We start from the raw sequence: 17,984 nt of genomic DNA on the forward strand, positions 1-17,984 counted from the left end.
TAGTCCCGTTTTGGTCCCGATCACGGGACTCTTGCAGGGTTTTGAGCTCTGAACTTTTACTGATGTAAGGCTGGTGTAGAGTTAAGCCTTACCTTATTAAATTAAACCTTTTTGGGGTGGTGAGTAGGATAAACACGGGGAAACTTCTGCTGAGTTCCAGTGTACTTTAATGTCCCTCAACAGTGTAGGATTTTAGAACATCAACACAGCACCTAGTGCCGTACTGTGGCGTATCACCGCCCAATCTAAAACAGACTAATCACTACAGATAAACTGACTAGTGTCATTATAGTCCCTGATTTACATCACAATATAAAGAATAGATTTATAAAATAATGAACCCTGAATTACCAAAATAACCTTAACAAAAATAAATCTCCTCTTACACTTATAAGGTGAGCATGAATCAATCTTTTTATGATGTAAACTTGTATGTATTTATTTACTTTTATTTATTTATTTAATTTTAGTTGTTACATTTCTGGAAAAGAAAAAAGTCAAATCCTACATGAGAGAAACTATTCAGTTTGTGTCTAAATATTTGTACTTGTATAAACTGAAGATCATAATGCAAACCTGACATTTACTTTTAGTTCAGTTTGTGGAAAATGGTTGGTCTGGCTTTCTCTTTAAAACTTAAACAGTTATAAAGCATTACAAACTGGAACAATAGGACAAACGTACAGTATTGTTTTGTATTTTGTGTCTTTCAAATAAAAGACAATTTTTCCAGCCATATGTTCCTCATGCAAGGTTGTTAAAAAAATACTGCTATAATATCGTATCGTTATCGTGACCTGAATATCGTGTATCGTACCGCATGGTGAGATTAGTGTATCGTTACACCTCTACTATCTGTTAACCTCAGCCCCCAAGATGTGAAATCTAGTTATGGAGACCAAAATTGCTTTTTTGTTTGTTACTTTTTTTAACCAGGCTGTAAATATGTTTATTTTGACATGGAGGTCAGTGGAGATTGACTCACACTGGAACAAGACAGTAGTTAGAAAGTGGTAGTCTGCTTCCCGTTACTAGGAGGTAACGGATAAATGTAAATAGTTTAGTGTTGTGGTGTTTGTGTGGCAGAGATGATCCATGACTGGGAGCTGTACAGCGTTCAGCAGGAGACGGATCCAGAGATGATCAGACAGAACACTCAGATAGCCCAGGAACTGGTCAGCCTGATGAGGAGACTGGACCTGTCGCCACGGGAACCCGTCGCCACCGACGAGTCCACCGAGGCGCACGACTGTGAGTGGAGAAACTTCTTCTGTTCACATTTGTTGTAAACAATGTAAGCTATGTAACTTCAGCCAAACAGTAGTGCAGAAGTGACTGTTAACAGAGTAGAAACAACAGAGCATAGATACACACCAAACAAACTCCTTTACATAACAGATAGATCTACCTATCACAGGTAAATATCCACCTATATCCACCTATCACAGGTAAATATCCACCTATATCCACCTATCACAGGTAAATATCCACCTATATCCACCTATCACAGGTAAATATCCACCTATATCCACCTATCACAGGTAAATATCCACCTATCACAGGTAAATATCCACCTATAGCAGGTAAATATCCACCTATCACAGGTAAATATCCACATATATCCACCTATCACAGGTAAATATCCACCTATCACAGGTAAATATCCACCTATCACAGGTAAATATCCACATATCACAGGTAAATATCCACCTATCACAGGTAAATATCCACCTATAGCAGGTAAATATCCACCTATCACAGGTAAATATCCACATATATCCACCTATCACAGGTAAATATCCACCTATCACAGGTAAATATCCACATATATCCACCTATCACAGGTAAATATCCACATATCACAGGTAAATATCCACCTATCACAGGTAAATATCCACCTATCACAGGTAAATATCCACCTATCACAGGTAAATATCCACCTATCACAGGTAAATATCCACCTATCACAGGTAAATATCCACCTATCACAGGTAAATATCCACATATATCCACATATCACAGGTAAATATCCACCTATCACAGGTAAATATCCACCTATCACAGGTAAATATCCACCTATCACAGGTAAATATCCACCTATCACAGGTAAATATCCACATATATCCACATATCACAGGTAAATATCCACCTATCACAGGTAAATATCCACCTATAGCAGGTAAATATCCACTTATATCCACCTATCACAGGTAAATATCCACCTATCACAGGTAAATATCCACATATCACAGGTAAATATCCACCTATCACAGGTAAATATCCACCTATCACAGGTAAATATCCACCTATCACAGGTAAATATCCACATATATCCACATATCACAGGTAAATATCCACCTATCACAGGTAAATATCCACATATCACAGGTAAATATCCACATATCACAGGTAAATATCCACATATCACAGGTAAATATCCACCTATCACAGGTAAATATCCACCTATCACAGGTAAATATCCACCTATCACAGGTAAATATCCACATATATCCACATATCACAGGTAAATATCCACCTATCACAGGTAAATATCCACATATCACAGGTAAATATCCACATATATCCACATATCACAGGTAAATATCCACCTATAGCAGGTAAATATCCACCTATCACAGGTAAATATCCACCTATAGCAGGTAAATATCCACATATATCCACCTATCACAGGTAAATATCCACCTATCACAGGTAAATATCCACCTATCACAGGTAAATATCCACCTATAGCAGGTAAATATCCACCTATCACAGGTAAATATCCACCTATCACAGGTAAATATCCACCTATCACAGGTAAATATCCACATATCACAGGTAAATATCCACCTATAGCAGGTAAATATCCACCTATCACAGGTAAATATCCACCTATCACAGGTAAATATCCACCTATAGCAGGTAAATATCCACCTATCACAGGTAAATATCCACATATCACAGGTAAATATCCACCTATCACAGGTAAATATCCACCTATCACAGGTAAATATCCACCTATCACAGGTAAATATCCACCTATCACAGGTAAATATCCACCTATCACAGGTAAATATCCACATATATCCACATATCACAGGTAAATATCCACCTATCACAGGTAAATATCCACCTATAGCAGGTAAATATCCACCTATCACAGGTAAATATCCACCTATCACAGGTAAATATCCACCTATCACAGGTAAATATCCACATATCACAGGTAAATATCCACATATATCCACATATCACAGGTAAATATCCACCTATAGCAGGTAAATATCCACATATATCCACATATCACAGGTAAATATCCACCTATCACAGGTAAATATCCACATATATCCACATATCACAGGTAAATATCCACCTATCACAGGTAAATATCCACCTATCACAGGTAAATATCCACCTATCACAGGTAAATATCCACCTATCACAGGTAAATATCCACTTATATCCACCTATCACAGGTAAATATCCACCTATAGCAGGTAAATATCCACCTATCACAGGTAAATATCCACCTATCACAGGTAAATATCCACCTATAGCAGGTAAATATCCACCTATCACAGGTAAATATCCACCTATAGCAGGTAAATATCCACCTATCACAGGTAAATATCCACCTATAGCAGGTAAATATCCACCTATCACAGGTAAATATCCACTTATATCCACCTATCACAGGTAAATATCCACCTATCACAGGTAAATATCCACCTATCACAGGTAAATATCCACCTATCACAGGTAAATATCCACCTATCACAGGTAAATATCCACCTATAGCAGGTAAATATCCACTTATATCCACCTATCACAGGTAAATATCCACCTATCACAGGTAAATATCCACCTATCACAGGTAAATATCCACCTATCACAGGTAAATATCCACCTATCACAGGTAAATATCCACCTATCACAGGTAAATATCCACCTATCACAGGTAAATATCCACCTATCACAGGTAAATATCCACCTATAGCAGGTAAATATCCACCTATCACAGGTAAATATCCACCTATCACAGGTAAATATCCACCTATCACAGGTAAATATCCACCTATCACAGGTAAATATCCACCTATCACAGGTAAATATCCACCTATCACAGGTAAATATCCACCTATCACAGGTAAATATCCACCTATCACAGGTAAATATCCACCTATCACAGGTAAATATCCACATATCACAGGTAAATATCCACCTATCACAGGTAAATATCCACCTATCACAGGTAAATATCCACCTATCACAGGTAAATATCCACCTATCACAGGTAAATATCCACATATATCCACCTATCACAGGTAAATATCCACCTATCACAGGTAAATATCCACCTATAGCAGGTAAATATCCACCTATCACAGGTAAATATCCACCTATCACAGGTAAATATCCACCTATAGCAGGTAAATATCCACTTATATCCACCTATCACAGGTAAATATCCACCTATCACAGGTAAATATCCACCTATCACAGGTAAATATCCACCTATCACAGGTAAATATCCACCTATCACAGGTAAATATCCACCTATAGCAGGTAAATATCCACCTATCACAGGTAAATATCCACCTATCACAGGTAAATATCCACCTATCACAGGTAAATATCCACCTATCACAGGTAAATATCCACCTATCACAGGTAAATATCCACCTATCACAGGTAAATATCCACCTATCACAGGTAAATATCCACATATCACAGGTAAATATCCACCTATCACAGGTAAATATCCACCTATCACAGGTAAATATCCACCTATCACAGGTAAATATCCACCTATCACAGGTAAATATCCACCTATCACAGGTAAATATCCACCTATAGCAGGTAAATATCCACCTATAGCAGGTAAATATCCACATATATCCACCTATAGCAGGTAAATATCCACCTATAGCAGGTAAATATCCACCTATAGCAGGTAAATATCCACCTATAGCAGGTAAATATCCACCTATCACAGGTAAATATCCACCTATATCCACCTATCACAGGTAAATATCCACATATCACAGGTAAATATCCACCTATAGCAGGTAAATATCCCCCTATCACAGGTAAATATCCACCTATAGCAGGTAAATATCCACCTATCACAGGTAAATATCCACCTATCACAGGTAAATATCCACCTATAGCAGGTAAATATCCACCTATAGCAGGTAAATATCCACCTATCACAGGTAAATATCCACCTATCACAGGTAAATATCCACCTATAGCAGGTAAATATCCACCTATAGCAGGTAAATATCCACCTATAGCAGGTAAATATCCACCTATAGCAGGTAAATATCCACATATAGCAGGTAAATATCCACCTATAGCAGGTAAATATCCACCTATAGCAGGTAAATATCCACATATAGCAGGTAAATATCCACATATAGCAGGTAAATATCCACCTATCACAGGTAAATATCCACCTATAGCAGGTAAATATCCACCTATAGCAGGTAAATATCCACATATAGCAGGTAAATATCCACCTATAGCAGGTAAATATTCACATATCACAGGTAAATATCCACCTATAGCAGGTAAATATCCACATATCACAGGTAAATATCCACCTATAGCAGGTAAATATCCACCTATATCCACCTATAGCAGGTAAATATCCACATATCACAGGTAAATATCCACCTATATCCACCTATCACAGGTAAATATCCACATATCACAGGTAAATATCCACCTATCACAGGTAAATATCCACCTATCACAGGTAAATATCCACCTATCACAGGTAAATATCCACCTAAACACTCGTTCTACACTAGTGTTTATCTATTTCAGCTGGCCTCCCCCTAGAGCCAAACAGAAACCATCTAGACCCCAGGGCTTTTGTAAAGTCCATGTCTAGACCAGATATCCTTGTTCTGCCTCAACAAACGTTGACTCTTTTGAATCTCTGAATTTAAATGTGAGTAGGGACTTTGTTCTCATTGTACGGGCACATTTCCTCATGTTTTGTGGTAAACAGACCATTTCTTTCTGTTCTTTTTGTTGGATCTAAGCAGAATATTTTTTTTTTCTCATCTTGTTTTTTCACGTTTGGTTCTAGAATAGACTACCGTATTTTCTGGACTATAAGCCGCTACTTTTTTCATAGGTTTTAGACCATGCAGCTTATACAAAGGTTCTATTCTGTGGATTTTTCTTCCAGCGCTCTGGGCTCTAACCGGAATTAGAATCAAACCTAAGACAAAATAAATGCAAAGAAGAATACACTACTTCTTCTTTAGCAGATAGAAGTAGATGCAGATTTCAAACAGATAAATAGATAAATAAATACTGGTTATTTTCTCTTGGTTCTGTCACGTTTTAATCAGCAAAGTTGCTGCCGTGTTAAAAGACACTGTTAGGAAAGATCTATTTAGATACAAACATGTACATCATTTACAGTTCTAAATGGTTCTGTACATGTAGTAAATATCTAATATAACATAAATATCCATCCATCCATTATCTTTACCCGCTTTATCCTTTGCAGGGTCACGGGGGTCTGCTGGAGCCTATCCCAGCTATTTTCAGGCGAGAGGCAGACATAAATATACACAACATACATACATACATACATACATATGTATATTATATTTATGTTATACATAGCATAAATATCTGCGGCTTATATATCTTCTTTTATTTATTTTTTTTTAAATAGAGGGGGTGCAGCTTATATGCAGGTGCGGCTTATAGTCCAGAAAATATGTTTGGTTCTAGAGTAGAGTAATTAGCATATCTCTTGATTCTGTTGGTTTTTCTGATTTGGTTCTGAAACAGAAGAACTAAATGAATGAACAGTGCGTGGATTTATGAAAACCTCGATCGGTTTTGAGGGAATCTTCTTGCAACATTTGAGAATGAAAAGAGTGCCGGTCCAACCCGGACGCTGAACTCGTCTCTGTCTGGATGTTTTTCTCACCAGTGCTGCGGCGCGTTCGTCAGCTGGAGAAGAAGCTGATGGTTACCGACAGCCGCCTCCCGTCTGTCAGAGAGGTTCTATCTCGCTTCTCCACCAGGCTGTCGGAGGCTCAGGACTTCCTTCTGAAAGCATCCAACACCGTACAGGAGACCAAGGAAAAGAACCGAGCCGGCCTCCTGAAATTCCACAGGAACGAGGTGATTTCCCATCACCCCTTTCAGCTCCTGTCCAAAAGCCAATCCTCCATCTCATTTCTTCTTCCAGCACACTTAATAAGTCAGTAACACAGTCTTCCAGACCACACCTGCTCAAATGGGGATTGAACGCATCGTTGAGATAAAGGGAAAGTTCGGTTTTTTACAACCTGGACCTTATTTCTGGCATTTTTTATGGTCGTATACTCACCCAGAGGTGTTTGGTGTCATTTGGAGTCCTTCGGAAGATATTAGGAGTTTTGTGCGAGCCGCTTCTCCATATAACGGTAGTGAACGGGGCACAGCGGGACACAGACGATGCAGCGTCTAAATAACACATGATTGCTGCGAAACTCGTTCATTTCTTTTATGAATCACTAGATCTGCTTCCAGGACCTGTTGTCTACATCCGGGGCTGTGTGTGTAACAAATAAATCAGTTTGTAAACAAGACCTCTGACCTGCATGACGTCATCTCTGTGCGCGCACTCTGTCCTCCGTTCAGTGAGCTCTTCAGCCGTATACTCTGGCTCAAAACGGTAAGGACGTCCATCATATTCAAAGGCGTCGTCCACAACCTCAGAATTTGACAAATATTCAGACATGTTTCAAATAACTAACAGTAAACTAACAGTAGTGAACTCCAGCTGTACACGGAGCTGTGTCTGGGACGCACGCACAGAGATGACGTCATGAGTTCAGAGGTCTTGTTTACAAACTGATTTATTTGTTACACACACAGCCCCGGATGTAGACAACAGGTCCTGGAAGACGCGCAGAAGCAGATCTAGTGATTCATAAAAGAAATGAAGAGTTTCGCTGCAATCATGTGTTATTTAGACGCTGCATCGTCTGTGTCCGGCCGTGCCCTCATGCGCTGCCGTTATATGGAGAAGAGGCTCGCACAAAACTCCTAATATCTTCCGAAGGACTCCAAATGACACCAAACACCTCTGGGTGAGTATACGACCATAAAAAATGCCAGAAATAAGGTCCAGGTTGTAAAAAACCGAACTTTCCCTGTCCATTTAGAGTGAGATGTTGCCAGATGTTGCATTCTTTTACAGCTCAAAAACATGACAGTGAATGGAGCTAAACACAACAAAAACCTGAACCAAACTAGATATAGAAAAGGAACACCAACTAGTTAGGACTGTGCCAAAACTTTTTAGAAGATGTGCCAGAGCGTTTCTTATTCTGCTGAAGTCATGTTTGATTGCTGAGATCTCACGCCTGTGGAATCGCCAGTTGTTTCGTGGTGAAGAACGGCTAAAATGTAATTGAAAGAAACTGAGAAATTGTGAGGAGAACTGGAGAAAATTATGAATTAAGTTCACGGGGTCTGCTGGATTTATCCAAGCTGACAAATTAGAGTTGACCCTGGACACGTCAACGATCCATTACCGACCAAATACAACTTTGTGGCATCAAAATAAACCTTGTAAACTAAAATATTTGTTGCTGAGTGTGACGGATTACAATTCAGAAGTCGTGATTTCGTAGAACACTGAAATAAATAAGTAAATAAAAACAGTCCAAATCATCCCCCCCTGAAATAAAAACGGTCCAAATCATCCCCCCCTGAAATAAAAACGGTCCAAATCATCCCCCCTGTAAAACTGCCATCCCTCCTTTCCATCCCTTATGTCATTTCATCAATGAATGTGGTTTTACTGCTATTTCAACATTTAGTCATCACCAGAAAAATAACACCAGAAAAATAACTTATTTGACCATTTTCACCTGTTTCAAGTCAATTTTCACTTGAAATAAGTAGAAAAATCTGCCAGTGGAACAAGATTTATTTTCTTATTACAAGCAAAAAAATCTTGTTCCACTGGCAGATTTTTCTACTTATTTCAAGTGAAAATCTACTTGAAACAGGTGAAAATTGTTGTTTTTTCCAGTGATGAGTCTTGTTTTAAGTGTAATGAGATTTTTTTTTACTAAAATGAGACATTTTAACTAGAAATAAGACAAATAATCTTAATAATTCTAATAATCTAATAATTTTTGCAGTGATCCATGTTACTTATCCTGTGAAGGACAGAGTCATATTGATAAGTTCAGAAAAGTGTTTTTTATTGTTGTGTTTTGATGTATTTGATGTAAGCCCAGTGGATATTTAAAGCTTACAGAAGGCTGCATTTAACTGCTGCTATGTCATTCCTGCAGTATTTCTGCAGCTGTTTTGGTCACTGCTATTATTTGTAATATATTATATTATTTGTAATCAGCACAAATTATCTGTCCCCATATGATAAAATCCACCATCCCCCCTGATTTATTTTTTACATTTTTTTGGAGTACTGGGCAGAGCTGCACCCTGGAGGTCTCCTGGCCATCGTAGGGCCCCGTACAACAACTTTGAGTAGTGAGTAGGGGAGTCAAATTCAGTCATACACAGTTCTGTCAAGTAGAATTCCTGCTCGGACTGCTCTCTGCTTTATCTTTACGCTCAGTACTTCAACCAGGGCTGAGTTGTGTTTTATCACTTTCTGGTACCCGACTCTAAAGATATGAGCTTATCTGGTTCTTCACCGCACACCTCCAAGAGAGATGTCTGGTTTAGCTTTTTTCCAGGGGATGTCAGCGACGTCTGTTACTTGTGGTGTTCAAGTGGGGAGTTCAGAAAGAAAAGCATCTGTGGGCTTTTGGGAGTGTTACGTTAGGAGGAGGCTCCCGTGAGGGGAGAGGCAACGCCGCAAAGCAAACATGTGTTCCCACGGTCACATCCAGAGCAGAAGCACACTATCCCCTCACCAGGCGGGAAAATAACAGACCTCTGACATCTGTGTAGGCGTCCCAACAATACGCTGTCCGTGTAGCATGAGAGACGGATGCAGGCGGGGGTTTAGTTGGCTGAAATTCAACTTGTATGATAGTGTCAGGCCCAGAAACGTCTTTAATGGCGCTTTTCCACTAGTACTTACTCGACTCTACTCAACTCAACTGGGCCTGGTTTCTTTTCCATAACAATCCAGCACTCAGATCAGAAGTAGGAGGTTGGAGAAGCTGCTGTGACGTATTTGATTGTGTCTCTAAAGGAAGAAGACAACAACACTAAAGATGTAGAACCTGGAGGAGATGATAGATGTGCTGCTGGGTCTGTGGCTTGTGTTACGGGCCCGTTCATCGTTGCTTGCAGATTTAATTTAACTTGGTATGCCATACCAAGTTAAATTAAATCTGCAAACAACGATGAACGGGCCCTCATGCGTGCAATTTTCACCAATAAAGGTCAAGGACTCAAACCTAAGTCCGATGACACCACCATGACTCTTTAGGTCAAACCATTCAAAAGTTATAGCAGAAAATAGGAACTATCAGATATCGACCAATCAGAAGAAGGGCCGGGGCTAATTTGCACCAATTATGGTCAAGGACTCAAAACCGAGTCCGATGACACCACCCACGAGTCTTTATTTCAAACCATTCAAAAGTTATGGCAGAATCACATATCGACCGATATCAGCTACTAGTATCACTTCCTGTTTAACGTTGAGGTTTGACGCAGCTCCACGGCCACGCCATTTCACGAAAACTCACGACTTTTGATACCTTTTCATCGTTAACGTCTTTTGTGTCTCCTGAGTGAGTTTTAGGTCAAACGGACGATCCTGCTAGGAGGAGTTCGTTAAAGTATGACACGTGAAAATGGCATAAATTGCGCCAAAATTACATGATTAATTAAAAATGGCCAACTTCCTGTTGGGTTTCGGCCATGGCGCCAAGAGACTTTTCTTTAAGTTGCGACATGATACAGGTGTGTACCGATTTTCGTGCATGTACATCAAACCGTATTGTGGGGCTTGAGGCACAAAGTTTTCTAGGGGGCGCTGTTGAGCCATTAGGCCACGCCCCTTTTTGACACTAAAATAATAATAATAATCTTTCCGATTTCAATAGGGCTTCGCACAAGCCTTGCTGTTGCTCGGTCCCTAAAAATAAGAGTGAGAGAAGCTTCAAGCGGCAACCACGCTTTGTTTTTTGTTAGTTTGTCTCTGCACTGCTGAAAAGTCAGCTGGAGCCGTGAGCAGCTATGAAGAGACAGATCTCCTGGTAGATCTGGTCGTTCCTTATCTCCGTCTAGATCCCTTTTTAATTCTCTCCTCAGCACCAGGTTTATGAACATCTGCACCTCAGAGTTGGATCATGAAACAGACTTTTGCTGCCGTTACCTGTCGAATAAAATGAACCAGAATCCGTCAGAGTCTCTTTCTCTGATTTCCTCCTCCTGACTCAGACGTCTGACTCCAACCCCCCGACCAATCGCTGTCCTGTAGTGTGATGATGTCAGATACAGCCGACTCAGCAGCTTAGAACCTCGGCAGAATAGTACATGCAATGCTTTAGTATATCAGCCCAAACACTCCATCCAAATGCTCCTGGCCTCTGTCAAATGTTAGAACGCATTGTGGCCCGTGAGTCAAAAAGTTTGCCCGCCCCTGTGCTAAACTCTTCCCGGGTTTCCGTGCGTTTCCTGTGCGTTATCAGGCATGGGGATCTCCACGATCGGGGCCTCGCCTCTGAATGGAGCACTAACTAAACACGGAGCCTCTCCTAATCTGGGGCTCTTCCGAAGCTTTAGCAGAGACCAGTCGACACCAGCAGCAGCGGGCCCAGTGTGCAGACTGCTGGATGAACGCAGCTATTCAAATGATCTCATCTCTTTGAGTTACTCAGTCATGCAATCAAATTAAAGGTGGGGGAATGTAAAACAGCAGCAACTACAGACATGTGATTAATGCAACACCCTCAGTTGCTTCTAAGGCTTTACATAGTAGGTAACAATTTAAAAAAGTACACTCGTACCGCTTCCATAAAGATGAAGAGGGCAAGAAGCAGCCAGCTGTTGTTCAACAAGTACACTTGATGGATAGATCATTAGCACGTGTGAACACCTCTATAGAGGGCATGCATTGATGTCACTTCCCCACTGGACCACGCCCCATTCCTCGCACTGAAAACATCCAGCAAAAACAGCTGCAACTAGTAGGGGAAACTGTGGAAAAGACGGGGTAACAGCCGATTATCGGCTTAAATTAAAGGCAGTTGGACTTGACAGTGACCCGTACAGTTACCAAGAACCAGTGGTCCATGGACATTAATATTTGGTACAGTTACCAAGAACCAGGGGTCCATGGACATTAATATTTGGTACAGTTACCAAGAACCAGTGGTCCATGGACATTAATATTTGGTACAGTTACCAAGAACCAGTGGTCCATGGACATTAATATTTGGTACAGTTACCAAGAACCAGTGGTCCATGGACATTAATATTTGGTACAGTTACCCCAAGAACCAGTGGTCCATGGACATTAATATTTGGTACAGTTACCAAGAACCAGTGGTCCATGGACATTAATATTTGGTACAGTTACCAAGAACTAGTGGTCCATGGACATTAATATTTGGTACAGTTACCAAGAACCAGTGGTCCATGGACATTAATATTTGGTACAGTTACCAAGAACCAGTGGTCCATGGACGTTAATATTTGGTACAGTTACCCCAAGAACCAGTGGTCCATGGACATTAATATTTGGTACAGTTACCCCAAGAACCAGTGGTCCATGGACATTAATATTTGGTACAGTTACCAAGAACCAGTGGTCCATGGACATTAATATTTGGTACAGTTACCCCAAGAACCAGTGGTCCATGGACATTAATATTTGGTACAGTTACCAAGAACCAGTGGTCCATGGACATTAATATTTGGTACAGTTACCAAGAACCAGTGGTCCATGGACATTAATATTTGGTACAGTTACCAAGAACCAGTGGTCCATGGACATTAATATTTGGTACAGTTACCCCAAGAACCAGTGGTCCATGGACATTAATATTTGGTACAGTTACCAAGAACCAGTGGTCCATGGACATTAATATTTGGTACAGTTACCCCAAGAACCAGTGATCCATGGACATTAATATTTGGTACAGTTACCCCAAGAACCAGTGGTCCATGGACATTAATATTTGGTACAGTTACCAAGAACCAGTGGTCCATGGACATTAATATTTGGTACAGTTACCCCAAGAACCAGTGGTCCATGGACATTAATATTTGGTACAGTTACCCCAAGAACCAGTGGTCCATGGACATTAATATTTGGTACAGTTACCAAGAACCAGTGGTCCATGGACATTAATATTTGGTACAGTTACCAAGAACCAGTGGTCCATGGACATTAATATTTGGTACAGTTACCAAGAACCAGTGGTCCATGGACATTAATATTTGGTACAGTTACCCCAAGAACCAGTGGTCCATGGACATTAATATTTGGCCACGAATCCAGTTTCCTGATATTTATATGTACTTCATTTCTACGCCGGGGAAATACACGAAGCAAAGCTTGAAGGCTTACAAAAGTCTTGACGCTTGGTCCGACTTCAAGGCAGGATTTGTAGAAATTAAAGTGATGAGGACACCAAACTTTATGATTTGACTGTTTAACGTTAGCTACCCAAAAATCCAACATTACCTGATACAAAATGGGAACCACAAATCCACGTTTCGGTGTCTGGAATCCAGTTGTTTCTGTGAATTGCAGCGATCCATTTGTCTCTCTTAAGCTTATTTTTCAGCAGTCTGTAAAACGATAACTCTGATTTCTTGTTAAATCTATGAGTATAGTCGATCTCACAACAGCTCTTTCCCATTTTAGATGTTTTCCAGTTGCTCAAACTGAAAGTTTACGCTGCCGCTCAGTCTTTCTGACACTCAGTCTTTCTGACACTCAGTCTTTCTGTCACTCAGTCTTTCTGACACTCAGTCTTTCTGCCACTCAGTCTTTCTGCCACTCAGTCTTTCTGACACTCAGTCTTTCTGACACTCAGTCTTTCTGACACTCAGTCTTTCTACCACTCAGTCTTTCTGACACTCAGTCTTTCTGACACTCAGTCTTTCTAACACTCAGTCTTTCTGACACTCAGTCTTTCTGACACTCAGTCTTTCTAACACTCAGTCTTTCTGACACTCAGTCTTTCTGACACTCAGTCTTTCTGACACTCAGTCTTTCTAACACTCAGTCTTTCTGACACTCAGTCTTTCTGACACTCAGTCTTTCTGACACTCAGTAGGCGTAACCTGCTGTGAAGTCTCATCTGTGACGTCATGCACATTCCCTCTATAAAAGCAGAATTATTCAGAGGTCGCTGTTCTGGAGCTGTTCTGGAGCATTTAAGTGTGTGATAACATAGTGCCAATAAGGAAAGACATGAGTAATTCCTTTGAGAAGCAGCCGTTGTTGCCTAGCAGTCTGAGAAGGGCTGTGAGACTGTGATTCCAAATTACTTGGAGTCCATCATTTTGTGGTAAGAAGGATTATTCAGAAAACATTGAAAAAAATTCCCAGTCTTGTCACAGTTCACCCACTCAACCAGTGCCGTTACTGGCCTCATGGGGGCCGAACACAAGATGCTGTTTGGAAGCCCATAGTTAGCCAAACTGTGACATGGAAATTCCTAATCTATTAGATCAGGGGTCGGTAACCCGCGGCTCTTTAGCGCCGCCCTAGTGGCTCCCTGGAGCTTTTTCAAAAATGTTTGACCTTTTTTTTCTCCTTTTTTTCTTCTTTTTTTCTCTTCTTTTTTTTTCCTTTTTTTCCTTTTTTTCTTTTTTTCCTTTTTTTCTTTTTTTTTCCTTTTTTCTTCTTTTTCCCTTTTTTCTCTTTCTTCCTTTTCTTTTCCTTTTTAATCTCGACATTTCGACTTTTTTCTCGAAATTTTGACTTTTTTCTCGACATTTCAACGTTTTTCTCGAGATTGTTCTTCAACATTAATCTCAACATTTTGACTTTTTTCTCGACATTTCGACTTTTTTCTTGAAGTGCATATTAAGGCTGATACAAGACTTTTCATTTTTTGCTGCTCCAGACATATTTTTTTTTTGTGTTTTTGATCCAATATGGCTCTTTCAACATTTTGGGTTGCCGACCGCTGTAATAGCTGATCCATGAATGTATCACAATCAGTTACCCTTATGAGCTAAATACGCTACAGTCGTAACAAGCTCTCGTGTTAAAATTAAACATCTTAATATGAGCCACTCAAGCAAGATTTGTGCAGAAACAAAAGTCTACATGCTTCAATGAACTCATTTGTTTCCCCTGTTCCAGGCGAGGCAGGAAGGACTGGCAGAAGACCAGTCGGCCATCAACGTAACCCTGGAAACAAGCAGAGTTTTCATCTCTGAAGCTGAGGGGGCGGCGGCCGAGGTGGACGCCTTGGTGCAGGTGAGGCCTGTGCAAATATTCGCGCAGTTATTACCATCTCATGATTCTCACGGGAAAAATTATGATGATGAGCTTGTGGATTCCCAGAGTGCTCTTTAACATCTTGACCTTTTTAGTCATCCGAGGTAACTTTGCAAGCTTGTGTGTGTGTGCAGAATGTGACACAGTACCACGCTGCGATTGACGGCGCCAGCGAGAAGCTGGTAGAGAAGACGGAACGCCTCTCGCTGGCCGACAGAGATCTGGTTCAGCGGGCCGACGATCACGCCCAGGAGCTGGAGAGAGAGGCCAACGAGCTGGAAGAGTGAGACACACCTCTGAAATGCTACATGCCGTAGCCTTAGCAACGGTTCTTGACACAGAGAAGTGTCTGGGCTTTTTTCAGCTCTGCTGTTTAAAATGGTATTCAGATGTGAAAGATTTGTGTTCGTATGTCTGGCGAACCATAAGAAAACTAGTGGAATAGAATCACAGGTTAATACAAGCTTTTAATATGTCAAGTACACGGTTTTCCGGCGGTACATTTGTCTGGAAACCACAGAGGTAAGAGAGAAATGCACCCCTGGTCATCGATCCAGTTCCTTTTTATACTAAAAAGGGGGGTGTTCTTTGCAAATGAATTTCATCGGTGGAGCCAGCTACGGGAAAGACCCCCGGAACGTGTCACTTCCATCTCTTTTGTTATTTCTCTCACCTGGGGTGCCCACCCAGAACACAGATAAGACCCCCCAATGCTAAGCATCTGCTTTTCCCCACCGTCTCCTCTTCAACCATGGTATGTGTATTGTATTTAACCTCTAATCTAATCTAGTCTACCTGTACCACCAGGGGGGGGGCTCCGTGTCTTAATCAATACGAGGTTACTTTGAATATAAAGAGAAAGCCCACCAGTGTTATAAATTCTTTGAGCTTTTAACAATTTCATGAAATCCTAACAGATGGCATCAGTGATGTTTTGAAAGTGTTTGAACAACAAAGAAGCACTCTGACAAATCTACCTCTATGCTGTAAAACCATCCAGAGCTAACGAGCACAGTGCAGCTACAAGTGTACAGGCAGCAGTTGTACAGGCTACAAGTGTACAGGCTGCAAGTGTACAGGCTACAAGCGTACAGGCTGCAAACGTACAGGCTGCAAGTGTACAGGCTACAAGTGTACAAGCTACAAGTGTACAGGCAGCAGTTGTACAGGCTACAAGTGTACAGGCAGCAAGTGTACAAGCTACAAGTGTACAGGCAGCAGTTGTACAGGCTACAAGTGTACAGGCAGCAGTTGTACAAGCTACAAGTGTACAGGCAGCAGTTGTACAGGCTACAAGTGTACAGGCTACAAGTGTACAGGCAGCAGTTGTACAAGCTACAAGTGTACAGGCTACAAGTGTACAGGCAGCAGTTGTACAAGCTACAAGTGTACAGGCAGCAGTTGTACAGGCTACAAGTGTACAGGCTGCAGTTGTACAGGCTACAAGTGTACAGGCAGCAGTTGTACAAGCTACAAGTGTACAGGCAGCAGTTGTACAAGCTACAAGTGTACAGGCTACAAGTGTACAGGCTGCAAGCATACAGGCTACAAGTGTACAGGCTACAAGTGTACAGGCTGCAAGCATACAGGCTACAAGCGTACAGGCTACAAGTGTACAGGCTGCAAGCATACAGGCTACAAGTGTACAGGCTACAAGTGTACAGGCTACAAGCATACAGGCTACAAGTGTACAGGCTACAAGTGTACAGGCTACAAGCATACAGGCTACAAGTGTACAGGCTACAAGCGTACAGGCTACAAGTGTACAGGCTGCAAGCATACAGGCTACAAGTGTACAGGCTACAAGTGTACAGGCTACAAGTGTACAGGCTACAAGTGTACAGGCTGCAAGCATACAGGCTACAAGTGTACAGGCTACAAGTGTACAGGCTGCAAGCATACAGGCTACAAGTGTACAGGCTACAAGCGTACAGGCTACAAGTGTACAGGCTGCAAGCATACAGGCTACAAGTGTACAGGCTACAAGTGTACAGGCTACAAGCGTACAGGCTACAAGTGTACAGGCTGCAAGCATACAGGCTACAAGTGTACAGGCTACAAGTGTACAGGCTACAAGTGTACAGGCTACAAGTGTACAGGCTGCAAGCATACAGGCTACAAGCGTACAGGCTACAAGTGTACAGGCTGCAAGCATACAGGCTGCAAGCATACAGGCTACAAGCGTACAGGCTACAAGTGTACAGGCTGCAAGCATACAGGCTACAAGTGTACAGGCTACAAGTGTACAGGCTACAAGTGTACAGGCAGCAGTTGTACAAGCTACAAGTGTACAGGCAGCAGTTGTACAAGCTACAAGTGTACAGGCTACAAGTGTACAGGCTGCAAGCATACAGGCTACAAGTGTACAGGCTACAAGTGTACAGGCTGCAAGCATACAGGCTACAAGCGTACAGGCTACAAGTGTACAGGCTGCAAGCATACAGGCTACAAGTGTACAGGCTACAAGTGTACAGGCTACAAGTGTACAGGCTACAAGTGTACAGGCTGCAAGCATACAGGCTACAAGCGTACAGGCTACAAGTGTACAGGCTGCAAGCAT

At 41.3% G+C, this 17,984-nt stretch overlaps 1 protein-coding gene across 1 annotated transcript in view; it reads left to right on the forward strand.

The window, feature by feature from the left end:
• The window catches only part of LOC133418667 (laminin subunit alpha-4-like), a 114,115-nt gene that overhangs the window by 43,094 nt on the left and 53,037 nt on the right, over nt 1–17,984 (forward strand). Inside the window, exons 12-15 of the mRNA XM_061707485.1 lie at nt 1,087–1,251; nt 6,965–7,158; nt 15,287–15,403; nt 15,559–15,707. Coding sequence (XP_061563469.1) covers nt 1,087–1,251; nt 6,965–7,158; nt 15,287–15,403; nt 15,559–15,707 — 625 coding nt within the window. The remainder of the gene's footprint in view (nt 1–1,086; nt 1,252–6,964; nt 7,159–15,286; nt 15,404–15,558; nt 15,708–17,984) is intronic.

The sequence above is a fragment of the Cololabis saira genome, chromosome 18, assembly GCF_033807715.1.
Source record: "Cololabis saira isolate AMF1-May2022 chromosome 18, fColSai1.1, whole genome shotgun sequence".
Classification (NCBI taxonomy): domain Eukaryota; kingdom Metazoa; phylum Chordata; class Actinopteri; order Beloniformes; family Belonidae; genus Cololabis; species Cololabis saira.